The 16094-nt window shown below is 44.2% G+C and overlaps 1 protein-coding gene across 1 annotated transcript in view; it reads right to left on the bottom strand.

Annotated features, from left to right (window-relative positions):
- The window catches only part of nrxn3a (neurexin 3a), a gene marked incomplete at both ends in the record, with an annotated part of 268162 nt that overhangs the window by 35853 nt on the left and 216215 nt on the right, over positions 1-16094 (bottom strand). Inside the window, 1 exon segment of the mRNA XM_083683801.1 lies at positions 4414-4585. Coding sequence (XP_083539927.1) covers positions 4414-4585 — 172 coding nt within the window.

Here is a 16094-nt window from a genome sequence, read left to right as displayed (position 1 = left end):
TAAAACACTGTCTTTGGCATTAAAAGTGTCTTTTCGTCTGCAAGTTCAGACTACAAAACCACCAAGAGTTGGATCTGTTTTTCTTTCTCAAACAACTTGGACGTTTTCATGGTTGCATTTACACTTTCCTCTATTCACTCTATACAGTATCCTAATGTCAGACGTTGGGGCTCTGTGAGCCACCATCACTCCATTTGCTTTCTGCAACATTAAAGTAAAATGGCATTGGTGTCACAGGCAAGGTGTTCATGATGACATGAAACTCACTCCCACAACAGCGGCTGCTGATGTGAACAGCAGGAAGGACGTGTGAATACTCCCCAAAAACACAAAATGGTAAATTTGTATGAGGTGTGAAATTTCCAGGTGGAAAAAATGAAAGACAGGTATTTCAAATGTGAAAGTTGAAATGCAAAGTGTCATTGAGTTGAGTGAGAGAAGTGCAAATATTCAGAACTTGTTTTAAAAAATGGATCACAAGACGCAAATGGTATAGTGATTGATTTTTGCAGTCTACATTTGTTTGTACATGGGTGTGTTTTTGTGAGATTTGTATCTATAATCCTTTGTGTGAGTTTCTGCTTATATGTATGCATGAGAGAGAGAGAGAGAGAGAGAAAGAGAGAGAGAGAGAGAGAGAGAGAGAAAGAGAGAGAGAGAGAATGCCTTTAAAAAAACACTTACAGATGCCCCCAGAGAGGCACAGAACAGGCACAGTACAGTACAACACATGCAGTTTGGTCTCAATCAGAATCCTCCGCGGCAGAGGTCTGCTTCCCTGGAAAAGCACTCCTCATCTGAAAATGGCTCCAAGCTCAACAGTAATGAAGGTCGTGAGCTTTAGTGTCCCCATTTATGGGTCAGCAGGTGTCTCCAGTTAACCATTTATTTTCCAGGAGAGGCGACTGCCACTGCAGAAACCAGTGACTCTCACAGACCAAACAAAGGTCTGTAGGTTTCCATACCAGACTCACCAGGAATACCAAAATGATGATTTGATTTTGGTTTGATCAATTTATGAAAACATTCACAGTGCCCAGCCTTAATGTGGTTTTAAGGCACTGTGAGCGAATACTGTTGACATCTTGATATTATATCCATATAACTGGGACAATAATTGTGCATAGTTGGATGAGAATAACATTCAAAACTGCTTTCACAGGGGTCCATCAAGACCATGAAAACCACTAGAAGGGAGTATACACATGTACTGCTCTGATATGAAGTGTAGCTTGACTTAAAGAAGTTGGACATATCTTCACAAATATGTATCTTTCTAAAGCCTGGAGCCTCTTGAGAGAGAAAGCAAAACCAGTGCCCTTCTCTCCCCATTGTATCTGACTAAGAGAGGGACTGAGGTGAGTTTTAATAGCTTGGCAATCACTGCATTTTCAAGAGAGCTACGAAAGAGCCATTACGGATTAATACCTCCAAGCATTACAAAAATAAAGCACAGGTGTTGGGTGCCATTACGGCGAAACACCTTGGTCCATTGCCTGTCGTTGGACTTAATATGCTTTATAGTCCCAAGGCGGCACACACAAAAACAAGTTTAATTTCGCACTCTTGGAAATGTCTATTTCTGTCAGCAAGCTATTAAACACAGACACTAAAACAACAGGGCAAACAAAGACGATGCATCCTTTGGAATTATGGGGAAAGCAGTGACTAGGTACTCAAACATGTCCCGTAATGACAACCCTAACCTCCATTTAGATATATATTGGATAGCTTAAATATATTATATCTAACCATGGTTGTTTGCAAATCTGATTATTTCATCATGATGTTAGAAAGGTTTGAGTTATTTTCTCTGATATAAAGGATGCAATATGGAAGCGTAACATTCCAAAAACTGGGCACCTAGTGTACTTCCTCTCGCATTCTCGTCACTTTTCAACTTTAGAGTTCCCATAACATCAAGTCCCTTTTCAACTGCAAATACCTCTGAACAACTCCTCAGTAGCACACCATACAACTGAAACCCGAGTAGCACACAGATCAAACCATCAATTTTTCATGGCTGTCCGTTACTCTCTGGCATAGAGGACATGGACGAACTGACAAGTGAACCAGCCGATAGACAGTACGAGTCTGGTCCCCCATAAAGGACTTTCATTTTATCTTCCCATGGTGGCTCACTACTGGAATAATAGGCCTTGATCCAGGTACAGGTTAGCGCATTAAGCCCTTTCAAGAGTAATTTTAAGTCCCTCTGGGCTATCCTAACTAGCAATTAGAGTGTGAATGACATTGATATTACAGAGGGGATGGGAGATCAATGGTAGTTGAATTACAGGCTTTGCTAATCGGAAAATTAACTGCCAATTTGGGGAAGAAGAGCTGGATGAAATACGTAAATGGGCTTCTTGAAAGTAAACAGGCAAAGAGAACAGAATATTTTTTTTAGTAGAGCAAGTTATGATCCTTCCTTTAGACCTTACATATGCTGGTCAGTGTTCTACTGCAGGGCTCCTCAAAGATCGTAAGAGGGACGCTGCACCACCTTGTCGAATTGGCTTCACCACTATGTCAACATTTCAGAGGAAATTAAACAGATATTTATTAATGATACCGTAACTATCTTTGATCGCCAATGACAACATTGTTAAAAGTGAAAGCAAAACGTTATGTTCCTCAGTTAATTCAGTGTTTAGCTGTATTTTTTGCGCATTTTGACATGAATAAACATGAGTCGATTTTCATAATGATATCCAGTGCCACCTCATTAAAAGATCTTGGGGAGAACCCTGTACTGTATATGTGTGTGTCTGAGAGAAAGAGAAAGAGAGAGCGAGAGAGAGAGAGAGAGAGAGAGAGAGAGAGAGAGAGAGAGAGAGAGAAAAAGACGGGGAGAGGAAATCATTTTTCACGCGTTGTAACTTTGCTCCTGGCTCACGTTCCCATCAGAAAGCCCGCGCCTGTTTGTGTTGAAATAATGAGGCCGAGTGGAACTGCGTGAAGCATTAATGTGAGTGATGGTGGCAGGGCTACAAGCCACTAAGGGGGTGCAGCTCCGCTCAGACTGCCTGTGTGTGTGGCAGGGGAGAAAGTAGACTCAACTCTTATGGCAGGTGTACTCAACACAGCAAAAGCAACCAAGGAGACATCCTCAGTGCTGTCCTACTCCTCAGGGACTGCTGGCTATAGCTTTTGCCGTGTCTGCATTTGTACATCTTGACCATCATTTTCTTTCTGAACACTCGCCACCACATAGTAATTTTGTTCTCACCTTTCAAGCCTTCAAATCAGACCCCAGACCCCAGTAATGAAGGACTAGGAAGACATAAGGAGTGAAGGATGAGGGGAGGAGAGTGTAATCTTGAGTTTCCTGACAGGAATATAACGAGTCTGTGACACGCTCCAAACAAACTGCCTACATCACGGACAGTCCTGAATATGATCATTTGTATTCAGGGATGGTGCAAATCCCAGGAAGTCTTAACTGTCCATCTTCATTTATCCAGTGGTTGGCCATGTTCAATTTTACACATTTCGGAGAGTGGCTTACACTTCTCCAAAGCCAGAGACCGTCTCCAGCTTTGCCTCACACAGGACAAAGGCAGACACTGGCTGTGCGAAAACGATGCTTGTGTGATGAGGACTCTGCCCATGTCGTCTTCTGAGAACATCAAAAGGGCAGTAAATATGAAAAAGGAGAAATATCATTCTCTGATTTGTGGCTTTACATAAGCATCGCTTTACACATTGCCTTTAGGCTGTCTCGTAGCTTCTCTTTTTCCCTTCCTTAAAGCTGTGAATATGAATCTACTAAAAATCATTATTGTGTGTTAATTACGAACATACTGTATGCTTGTACTCTAATGAAGAGAGACTGCTTAAAAGCTTAAAAGGATGAGCCAGATCGACGAGGGAACAAACGTCGTTGTAAAGCACCATCTTACTGTTGTGGTCTCTGGGAAGGAGCTCAGAAGCAGATGCTGTCCAGTGAGATTAGAGGCATTAGTAACATTGACTGATCTATATTGGAACAGTTCACACTCATCCCTGAGGGACCCCTTTTCTATACAGGTCTAAATTCAACCTTTGTTTGAACCCTGTGAGGAATACTATTGACTTATTTTGTCTTTTGATAACAATTCTGATTAAAATCTATACGATATTACAAACTCTGGTTATTTTACATATTGTAATGTGTGCGCTATTAAAGTGTTGTAATCAGTTGCTGACATCATGAAATCATTGGACACACCTTTGAAGAAATGTATTATGATTTTCAATTTGTAAAAATGTGCATTCATTTCCCTGTTCTCTTATGCTTGACTCCAGTTGGTATTGTTTACAAATACAGTATGTTGCCTTCAAATGGCTAATCACTTTAATAATGTATTTGATTGTAGAATTCCAGCATGGGGAGTGTGTTTTCACTGGTGCTGAGTGAGGGGTGCATACCTGTAGGGAAGTGTTCGTTGATGGACCAGTTGTCCACCTGTAACGTGGCATTGCCCCCGTTTCTCGTGAACCGCACCACATGGTACTTCCCATCATTCACTGGGGTGCTGCTCTCTCGGACAGTGATGTCCACAGTGCCGATGTTGAACGTGACCCCGATCTTGCCTTGTTGCTGAAAGAGGAGGAAAAAAACAAAGTGATTGTGAGGTAGAACTAAGTTGATCAAGTTATCTTGGGAGCAAACATGACAGGTTACTATCCCCCCCTCATTATATAATAATTTACATTTCAAACCCCATAGTCAAGGTACAGTACTTCAATCCTGATTCTCTTACACTGAATATAATTGGAACCTTTTCTTATTCTACAATATCCCTGTTGCAATGTAGGATCTAAAGGAACCCAAATGAATGTGATCTATGTTATTATATTCTGGGTGTCAAATAGTCATCAGTCGAATAACAAACAAAATACCAAACAACAAAGTACCAAACACCCCCAAATGAATCACCAAACACCCCCAAATGAATCAACTTGTGAATGCACTTCCTACCTACCCCACTTCTAAATCTTTCCCATTGCTGTCTCTATTTTCCTAACACTTCACCTGTCGTTAACCAGAGCAGGAATTATTGGTTGCACTGTAAATAATTAAGACAGATGATGAATGAAAGGAAGGAAGGAGTTTTCACAGCTGATCAGTGCAAGGCACCAGGGGGAATCTAGGTCAGCGTTCTCAAGTTCATTTGGAAGACACCGACTTGGAGTAAAGCCATCATGTACACTGTATGGACAGTCATGTGCTTACTAACAACAGAGTGGAATATTTGGGGGGCCAAAACTGATGTTGACATATGCAGATGTCCTATCGTTTTCATGAAAATCATCCTCTATCAAAGGGATGTTTTGGTAGGGCTGTCACAGTAACTGGGCCACCGCACCACCGCAGTTGTGTCAAGCCACCCAAGGGATTTGACCAAACAACCGCCAGCATTTTTTGCACCAGCATTTTTTGCGCCAGCATTTTTAGTTTTTGTACCCTTAAACATATAACTGTCGAACGGCTGAGAATCTTAGCTTTTTAACCATGCCAAATTTGTGTCTCAACTCCCAATAATGAATGAGAAAAAGACAGTTACAGTCAGTACAGAGTTTTAGTGAACACTGATTTTGAGAAATCTACTCCGGAAGTTCACTCTCTTTTTAAGGTAAAGGATATTGCCTTCACCTCCCAGGTTAGATTTCAGGCTAAAAACAGACATCTTTTTTTAATGTTGAACAAAAATGCAACGTTTATCGGGGGAGGTTTCTAAAATTCCATGATACAGACTTTAGCTAAAGGTGAATACATCAATTTCAAGTTGAATAATTCACAAGATGAGAAAGCCCAGGACCCATTTTAGGAAGGACCCAAAAGAGAGAGTACTTGCAGTCATCATCTCTTGGCTTGTAGCATGACGTTTTGATAAGAGGCTCCCTTTTTACATGTGTGTAACATAAAGGAGATGCATTAAATTACACCAGCAAACTTCATACCCGCTGTAAATGTTCCCGTTTTACATAGCAGTTTCATTTCCCCCCTTCCCCCCGTCTTTCTTGTTTCTTCCCAATCCTATCCTTGAGGAATTTTAATGGTATGAGTCTATGAAGTTATGGAACCTCACATTTAAAACAATGCGGTTCTCAATGCAGCAAATGTTGTTGTGATGATAGCTTTCCATGAAACCCCCACTTATATAAAATGAATGCCTCTCAACTGAGTCTTTGACGACACATTTCCTAAACAATAAGAAATAAAAACTGAAACAAAAACCTAATTGGCCATGAAATACAAGTTGCCTTCAAGTAGCATGGGGTACTCTTTAGTTTTGAACAGTGAGTGAAACCAAAGCCAACACTTTATCATCAGGGCCCTTTGAGATATTCCCCTAATGGCGATGCCATTTAAAGCTCTTCACTCTGCTCTGCGATAAAGACGCACCACAGAATAGTCATCCATCCCTTAAAGGGCTGTGGTGTGATGTACACACACTGGAAGGCAGGGTTATTTCACAGCATCACCTGCGTGAAATTGATAAGTGGTTAAAAGATGAACAGCCTCCCTTTGAGAGAAGGGTGTGTAAATAGCTGATAACATAATGGAGGTCTGACTCTATGGCTGGTAGCCTAGGGAGAGAAGAGATGACAAGTGTTTCGGCCATAAAGGTACGGGGTTAGCTAGAAGTCAATGTGTTTGAGGCACAATGATGGAACAATGAACATAGGTTATTCTGCAATAGCACACTTTTATTAAATGTGGATACGATTTTCAGCTCCTGTTGTTTGGCCACTTGATATGAATCATTTAGGTGATTATATAGAACCATTATGGAAAACACTTAACTGTGGTAAGCTGTGAGTCAACATCTTGTGCTTGGAATTCCTCTGAATGTAATGACTATTTTCCAACAACAACTACACTGACCCATGGCCACAATTATTGATTGTATCCAAACACACAGGACATATTGAGTGTGCTAAGTAGAAATGTTATAATATTGTCTACAATACATAACATTAATAGCCGCCATAACCTATAGGGAAGAACACATTAATGGCATTATGATATCCAGCCACATGAGGCATGAGGGCCTCATGTGGCTGGATATCCTGCAAGAGGTTAAACCTTTTCCTCTGTCTCAAAGTCAAACATTGTGGCAACACTCGGATCATATCATATGTTTGAATGGGGCAGACCATAGCTCATTAATAATGTAGTCTGCATGCTTTTGTTTGCTTAGAGCGGTTCAACTTGACACTGGCACAGTACGGCTTTTCTTATAGAGGAAATCATAACTGTCGGACGGACCATCCTGTCAAGGTCAAGACATTGAGATTGTTTGAAGTGCTCTATATTTCTGAATGTGGAAAATAGAAAATAGAGAGAGAGAGAGAGAGAGATGTCTGTGTGGCGGGATGTGTTTGTGGTTGCAATATTCATTTTTCATGCTAGAAAAGAGAGAAAATCCCCTATTTAGGGAAGAGAAAGAGAGAGTAGGAGAGACGGAGGGAGAGGGAGAAGGCCGCATGTGTGTCTGCTGCAACATGCTAGTATGTGTGAGTTTTTGTGTCAATTCTCTTTCTCCATTAAATGCAAGGGAGACCAAGGAAATACATCCTAGATTACCATAACAAGAACCTTGTACTGTATAACACATTTCATAATAATAACACTGAAAGCAAAGCAATTATGTCAAGCAATTATGTCAGGCCAAAAGGTTAATAGCATTTGTAAAAGGAGACAAAATAGACTACAATTCAGTTCTGTTTGGTATCTTAACCTCAACAGAACTGTACTGAAAAAATGTAAAAAGAATAGAATACAAAGATAAGCAATGCAGATATGAGAAATAGAGACCAAGAGAAGTGAAAGAAGAGGTAAGGTGAGGTGAAAGAGAACGAAAGCAAGAGAGAGACCGAAGACTCACTTATAGAATATAGTAGAATGCAGTCACACCTAAATCAGCACACTCAACACTGCAATGCTGTAAAATGAGTTCCAAGTGCATTACTTTGACAATCAGCAATACCTACTTCTGCACACCCGCGCATGCAAGAACGCAAATGCACGCACGGCCGCACGCACGTACGCACGCACGCACGCACGCACGCACGCACGCACGCACGCACGCACGCACGCAGAGAGGGGCTATAAAACATATGGCTATCATCCACTCAGGGTTTCCAAGCAGCTGTAATTGTGAAGGGGGAACAGACACACATATTTACACACTCCAGCCCAAGTACAACACAGTCACAGCCAATCACACACACACACACACACACACACAGACAGATAACTATCGAACATCAAAACTGATTCCATTCCTATATTCCGCTCAATTCCCCTTGTAGCTGCAAGTATTGTGGCAGAAAAAACAAACACCTAAAAACCCCATATAGCTAACACTGTTCACATCAACTACAACCTGCTCAGATCCACAAGGGGCACATCAGGAAAGGGTGCAGGATTGTTGGATTGGAACCCATCCTGGGGTGTTCAAGAGCCCCAGTGTTTTGTGCTGTGGCTTATGAAGATATCAAACGTGTTGATGAGGCAGAACAAGCCTTTTAATTCACTGGCTGCTGTTCCTGCTGCCGCTGCCACTGCCGCCCGGCTTGCCAAGGCGCGCAGTATACTGCAAACACAGGCAGATGCCAGGTGGTTTTAATCTGCTGAGAACTTGCTGGATCGACAGTCCCGACAGGGGGATGGAGAAAGAAAGAGAGAGAGAGAGAGATGGGAGAAGAGTAAAGACAGAGAGAGAGAACATACCCCATAACACAGAACATACCCCATGGGCACTTTATTGTCACTTGTGTCAGTTGTGCAACAATCAAAAACTAACCAAACTGATGTTGTACAATGGTTGTGAGAGTATTGTTTTTGAATGGTTATGTAATGGTTATTTTTATACATGATAGCACATGGGTTGAAAATTATAAAGTTTTCTTAACATTGGCAGCTGACTGTCGGCAGACACAGTTGCAAATAATATTTTAGGAACATCACAAAAAATTACAATGACAGATTATGACATATTTATTGTTGTTTATGTTAATATTTACAAGCTATTCCTTCCAGCGTGGTTTGTCTGTTTGCTAAGAGTGATAAGTGGTGTCTACCTTATACAATATTCAAAATACAGTTCAATTCAATCGGCAGACATGTTATTTCATGTGGGTTTCATCAACACAATACACTTCCTGCTTGGAATACAGCTGCATGAATATTATGTCTAAATGACCCAATTTCCAGGCTTGTTTGGAGGTACTCAGAGTAAGCAGTCATCTAACCTCTTTTTTCACATTTTAGTCAAGATTGTGTTTGAACCACATACAGAGTCCCATTCTCTCATAGAATTATCCATCCCCGTAATTTGTCTCCCTGTCACCACTTAGATTTGTGAGAGGATATAAAAATGAGAACTAATTTTCAAGTTCATTTTAGGCAATGTTGAATAACCAGGTAAATATTGACAGGGGATTCTGGATAGATGGATGCAAATTTGAGAAGTGTAACATCCCGCCCTTTGTTTATGTTCGTCTTTGTTTCATATTATTTCATTTATTGTTTCCTGTTTATTTTTGTGTTACTCACCTTGTCTCTCGTTTCAGACACTTCACCACCTGCCCTGTGTACATTTGAGTCCTCTGCCTAAGTACTCCAGTCATTATAGTACGAACTGACCAGGAGAGACGGATTCTTCGCCATGACGAACAACTCACCTCAATCTGCCTGGGGGTGAGTGGGCTGTCAGAGCGACATGGGGGCTTCCAGGCTTCCATTGGCGGCCAGGTTTGCCAGCTGGCTGACCAGATCCAGCAGCTGATGGCGTGCCTCGAGACTCTCGTCTCTTCTCCTCCGGTCCCAGCGCCAGTTCTGACCTGTGATCCCACTCCTATTCCAGTTCCATCTTCTACTCCCCTGCTCACACCACCGGCACCGGCTCCTCACCTCTCCAGACCCGAGCGGTTCTCTGAGGACTCCGGTAACTGTTGGGCATTCCTGGTGGAGTGTGGGCTGCACTTCGAGCTACAGGTGTCGTCATTCCAGATGGAATGAGCCAAGGCGGCTTACGTCATCACCCACCTTACCAGCAGAGCTGAAGCTTGGGCCACGACCGAGTGGGCTAGGGATTCTCTAGTCTGCTATTCCCTGGAGGTTTTCACTGACAAGCTCGGAGCAAGATATTCGGAGCAAGATATTCAATCACACAACCCCTGGTCGAGAGGCAGAAAGAGCGCTCAGGGGCCTGCATCAGGGCAAGAGGCGGGTTTCCGATTATGCCATTGAGTTCCACACCCTGGCAGCAGACAGCGGCTGGAACTCCTCCGCCATGTTTGATGCTTTTCTTCATGGTCTCTAGAGCTTCCCCCTGACCTGGATTCCCTTTTCACTTTGGCCATAAGGATAAATAATCGTCTCCAGGGGAGGGAGTAAGATAGATCCACGAGCAGAGGAACACGAGAGAGGTGTTACTCTGCCCGTCCTGAGAGGGCCGTTCACTGCCTATCGCTCTTCTTTGTGGTGTCATCCCCAACGGCAATTCTTCATCCCCAACGGCATATCCACCAAGTTCTCCAGCGCCTCTTTGATAACCAACACTTCGTGAAAGCAGAGAAGTGTGAGTTCCATGCCTCCACCATTGCTTTCCTGGGTTTCATCGTCTTGGAGGGCAACATTCAAATGGACCCTGCCAAGTTCAGTGCTGTTGCTGAGTGGCCCATACCTACCAGTCACAAGCTAGTGCAGCATTTTTGGGGTTTTGCGTTTTTTGGGTTCATCAGAAACGTTGGTTGTTTCCACTCCGCTGCATGCCCTCACCTCCACTGCTGTCAGATTCCAGTGGTCTCCCTAGGCGGACCAGGCTTTCCAGAGGCTGAGTGAGAGCTTCACCTTGGCACCCGTCCTCACTCTCCCGGATCCCCATCAACAGTTTGTGGGTATCAGGGATGTCCTCTCCCAGTGGTCTCAAGAGGACAACAAGCTCCATCACTGCGCTTTCCTCTCCCGGAAACTCTCTCCTGCCGAGAGAAATTATGGTGTGGAAAATAGGGAGCTGTTGGCCGTCAAGGTGGCTCTGGAGGAGTGGCACCACTGGTTAGAGGGGGCAGAGCAACCTTTCCTGGTTTGGACCGACCACAAGAACCTGGAGTACATCCGGACCACCAAGCGACTCAACTCCAGGCAGGCCAGGTGGGCTCTGTTCTTTAACAGATTTAATTTTACCTTGTCATACAGGCCTGGTTCCAAGGACGTTCAGCCCGATGCTCTGTCTCGCCTGTTTGACCCTGACTCAGCCCCAAGGTCTCCCAATAACATCCTGCCCCCCTCCTGTGTGGTGGGGGCTGTTACATGGGGCATTGAGGAAGAGGTCAGACAGGCGAGTGTTAACACCCAAGTACCGGACGGCTGTCCCCTGAACCGGTTGTTTGTTCCTGTCTTCCATCGCTCGCAAGTCATCCATTGGGCTCACACCTCCCTTCTCTCCTGTCACCCTGGTATACGGTGGACTCTCTTCATGGTCAAGCAATGCTTCTGGTGGCCGTCCATGGAAAGAGAGTTTGGAGAGTATGTGGCTGCTTGTCTTGTGTGGCCCGGAACAAGGTCTTCTTCCTGTGACTCATCGCCGCTGGTCTGACTTTGTCACGGGGTTACCCCCCTCGAAAGGTAACACCACCATTCTGACGGTGGTGGACAGGTTTGCTAAGATCCCTCTGCCTAAGCAGGCACCTCATCCAGGTTGAGTATGCCCACAACACCCTGCAGGGCTCTGCCTCTGGTCTCTCCTCCTTCCAGTGTGCCTATGGTTATGAGCCCCTGTTGTTCCCTGACCTGGAGGTGGAGGTCAGTGTCCCATCTGCTCAGGTGCTCATTCGCCGGTGTCGTCACACCTGGAGCCAGGCCTGGCAGGTGCTCCTCAGGACCGGTACAAACAAATGGCAGACCACCGGCTAACTCCCGTCCTCACCTACTGGCCTGAGCAGAAGGTCCGGCTTTCTACCCGAGACCTCTCCCTGCGTGTGGAATCCCGCAAACTGGCTCCCCGGTTTGTGGGTCCTTTCCCAGTGTCCAAGGTTATTAACTCTGTGGCCCCTCCACCCCCCCGGTTCATTGATGGAGGGCCGGTGTTCACGGTTACGCGGCTCCTGGCAGTTCGTCGTTGTGGATGGAAGTACCTGGTGGACTGGGAGGGGTACGGTCCTGAGGAGAGATCCTGGGTCTCCACCAAGAACATCATGGCTCCAGGTCTCATCCGGGATTTCCACCAAGCCCATCCTGACCTGCCAGGGATGTCAGGTGCCGTCCCTAGAGGGGGGGGTTCTGTAATGTCCTGCGCTGTTCCTTAGTTTATGTTTGTCTTTGTTTCATGTTATTTAATTTATTGTTTCCTGTTTATTTTTGTGCTACTCACCTTGTCTCTCGTTTCAGACACTTCACCGCCTGTGTGATTGTCGACCCCGCCTTGATTGGCTTCACCTGTTCCTCATCATCCTTCGCTGTGTATTTAGTCTGCGTGGTCCCCTGTCTCTGTGCCAGTTCATCTTTGTACCTTGTGTCAAGCGTTGCAGCGATTTTTCCTAGTGTTGAGTATTCCTGGTTATTTTGGTCGCTGATAGTGTTTCTGACTTTGCTTTTTGCCTACCCCTTTTCAGATTTTCTGCCTGACTTTTTGAACTGCCTACCTGTGTACCAAACCCTGCTTTGCCTACCCCCTTCCTGGATTATTTGCCTACCCATTGGCTGCCTACCTGTGTACTAAACCTTTTTTCATAGTAAAGACTATTCTATTGGATTTAAGTTTTTGTCTCAGAGTCATGCATTTGAGTCCCCTGCCTAAGTACTCCAGTCATTACAAGAAGAACATGTGTGCCACATAATGTGTAAGGCTGTCAATTTGCTGTTGGTGTTTTTGTTGTTGTTGTTTGTTATTTTGAGAACCTTATGATATCTTTAGACATCACAAACTATCTAAACATTAATCAGTGTCTCAATTATGACCACCAACAAGGCAATATAATCTTGAAAATGTAGTGCTGTCCAAAAGTCCCAAAACGCTGGCTACTGAGTTTGTTCACAACAGTATGAAAGAAAGAGGCTGTAATTAGGAGCAGCGAATTATGTTATGAACATGATATGAAATTGAGAAAAAAGGTAGTAACTAACAAAGAGCACCCTATACCACAGTATATGTACGTATGTCTAAAAGGTATTTTTGTCGCTGATGCTTTTACCCCGGGAGCTGTAATGATACCGGAGGTATGATGGCACAGTAATTGGCTGGCCCTTGTGTGGGAGTACTGCGCTCCAGGGTCCTGAAGTTTACCGCCAAACAGGCTCATCGAAACGAATCACCCCCATGTTTCCTTCTGTAAAAGCACATCACGTAATTGCTACCATGTCATCCGTGTTCTGAAAACACGCAGGGCTCCCTAAAAGCCAACCAAGTTTAAGGGTGAGCGTGCATTATTTAAATAAATCACTAGCATTGTTTAGGAGAGTCAGTGCCTCCTGACCGGTGCACTTAACTAAAGTTTCCCTGTGACTGTGAGGAGAGGTCTGAGTAAGTTATTTCATTTTGTGTTGTTTTCTTTTTGTCTTCCTGTCTTATTTGTGTCCAGTCGCAGTGTCTGGGTGTTTGAGACATTCTAACAGTGCGTTCTTCAGGCATATTCAACCTCTCTCTGTCCCAGTCTGTAGTCCCCACCTGTTTTAAGGTGACTACAATCGTACCAGTGCCCAAAAAGACCAAGATAACTTGCTTTAATAACGATCGCCCTGTTGCACTCACATCTGTCATCATGAAGTACTTTGAGAGGCTGGTTAAGACTCACATCAACTCCACACTACCTGCCACACTGGACCCACTTCAATTTGCATACCGCCTCAACAGATCCACTAATGACGCTATTGCATTCACCCTACACACTGCCCTATCCCACCTGGACAAGAGAGATACCTATGTGAGAATGCTGTTCATTGACTACAGTTCAGCATTCAACATCATAGTCCCCTCCAAGCTCTTCACCAAGCTCAAGGACCTGGGTCTCAACACCTCCCTGTGTAACTGGATCCTGGACTTCCTGACGGGCAGACCTCAGGTGGTAAGGATAGGCAGTAACACCTCCGACACTCTGACTCTAAACACAGAGAGGCTGTTTGTTTAGTCCCCTGCTGTACTCTATCATCAACAGCAGCTGCACTGCCCTCAACCGTAAGGCTCTGCAGAGGGTGGTGAAAACAGCCCAGGTCATCATGGGCCGTGAGCTCCCAGTCGTGCAGGACATCTACTATGCGAGGTGCAAGGTCCACACCCTTTTCTCTCGGTTACCGTCTGGCAAATGGTACTGGAGTACTCAGATCGGGACAAACAGGTTCCGGGACAGCTTCTAAGACTAAGACTGCTCAACTGACTCCACCACATTGCACCGTCTATGGATGTATTTTGTGTATATGACAAATAAACATTGAACTTTGAACTTGAATTTTGAACTGAACTTTCTAACCACCTGTAGCCTTTTCACTCCCCATAAACATATTTTTGTTGGGTTTTGGCAGGCAACTATTCTGGAGAGACAGGAGTTGGAGTTAGAGCCAAGGAGGCACGAAGAGAGGTAAAGAAAGAGAAGGAGAAAGGAAGAGTGAGGAAGTAGGGAATGAAATAAGAGAGTGGAACCCTAATGTATAAGTAAGGGTAATACCTTTCAAGGCAAATAAAAAAAAAAAGATGTAAATATCTTCTGAATGTGAGTTTTACTTTACAAAAGAGAAATGGAAATAGAATAGACATTTCTACCTTCCCACTGTACACATATGAAAGGGGAGAAAGAAGCAGAGAGAGGGAGTAAGGGTGTGAGGGCTAATTGGGAAAGGACAAGCCGGTGTCTAATGTATGTCAGAGCAGATTGGTAAACGGGATGATGAGTCATCAAATTGAATTCTATTTACACATGTTGCACCCTGAACAAGTTGTCATTTTATCCAGGTCACAGATGGTATGAAGATGTTGGTAGAGTAAACATCGGATACCACACATATTTGTGACACTAGTTGTGCGTGTGTCATAGTGCCATTTCCTCCTTCCCTTCTACTCTCACAAATGGTGTTAATACCATTGATTACTTGCTTCCCAATAGGCATTGGAAGAGAATAAGAGAAAGGATGCAAGGAATAGAGGAAAGACTATTGAGATGCAACCAATGTTTCCTAGGGCGTCATTCAAGGCACTGACCTGTGTGTCTTAGCAGTTTTCAAACAGCTCCTTTGTGTCCTCCAGACAGGGAAGTCAATATGGCTCAGAAAACTCTCAGAAGGTCGGCGCCTCGATCGCTGTGGTCATTAGCCGATTGACAGGGATAGCGTGGTCAGAAAAACAAAATGCTTCTGATTCCTATCAGTTTGTCTACCAAAGTCTCTCCTGTCTGTACTTATTTACCTGCTTTAATTTACGTCAGGCTCAAAGCAAACCATGCTCTTTGTGATGTGTCAATCACGAGGGGAGGAATGACAAGGGGAGAAGATGTTCAACGGTAGAGATGGACAGGATGTGGCCTAAGTAGGCGGATGTGGTTCAAAGGGGTGTTTGAAGGCAAAGTCCTCATACACAGTATCATCTTATCGTTAGTTGACAACAAATATTTCAGGTAAAAATAGTTACTGTGTCTTATCCTTCGACTTTTTAACATCTATTGGATTTTCATCTGGCTGCACTCTCTCTTTCCCTATCTCACTCTCACTTTCTTTCCCTCACTGTACCTTTCTGCTTTACGAATAGGAAAGGTCTGTGTCCTCTCTCTCTCCCCCCCTCTTGCTTTCCTACCCTCTCCTCTAGGCCCTCCACTCTCTCTCTCTCCCTCCCTCCCCTAATCCCCCCATCCCTTACTCTCTCTCACCTGATGGCTTATACTTCTCTAGAGAATGGGTGATTCTCAGTGGCTCTGCTGCAGATGGATTTCACCGGCCTCCTCTCCATTGTGTTTGTGGTCCTTGTTACCTGAATCTCAGTTTCACAATGCCTATGATGACTGCTTGGAAATCAATGGGAGACGATGCTCCGGACCTCCAATTACTGTCTGTCTACAATACAAACCCTGCTGCTGGAGAGTAGCACCATCTCACCAAAGGGGAGGCAAGCTAT

The sequence above is a fragment of the Argentina silus genome, assembly GCF_951799395.1.
Source record: "Argentina silus genome assembly, chromosome: 13".
NCBI lineage: Eukaryota > Metazoa > Chordata > Actinopteri > Argentiniformes > Argentinidae > Argentina > Argentina silus.
Note: the sequence above shows the minus strand (reverse complement) of the source record. Positions and strands in the feature narration are given on the sequence as shown.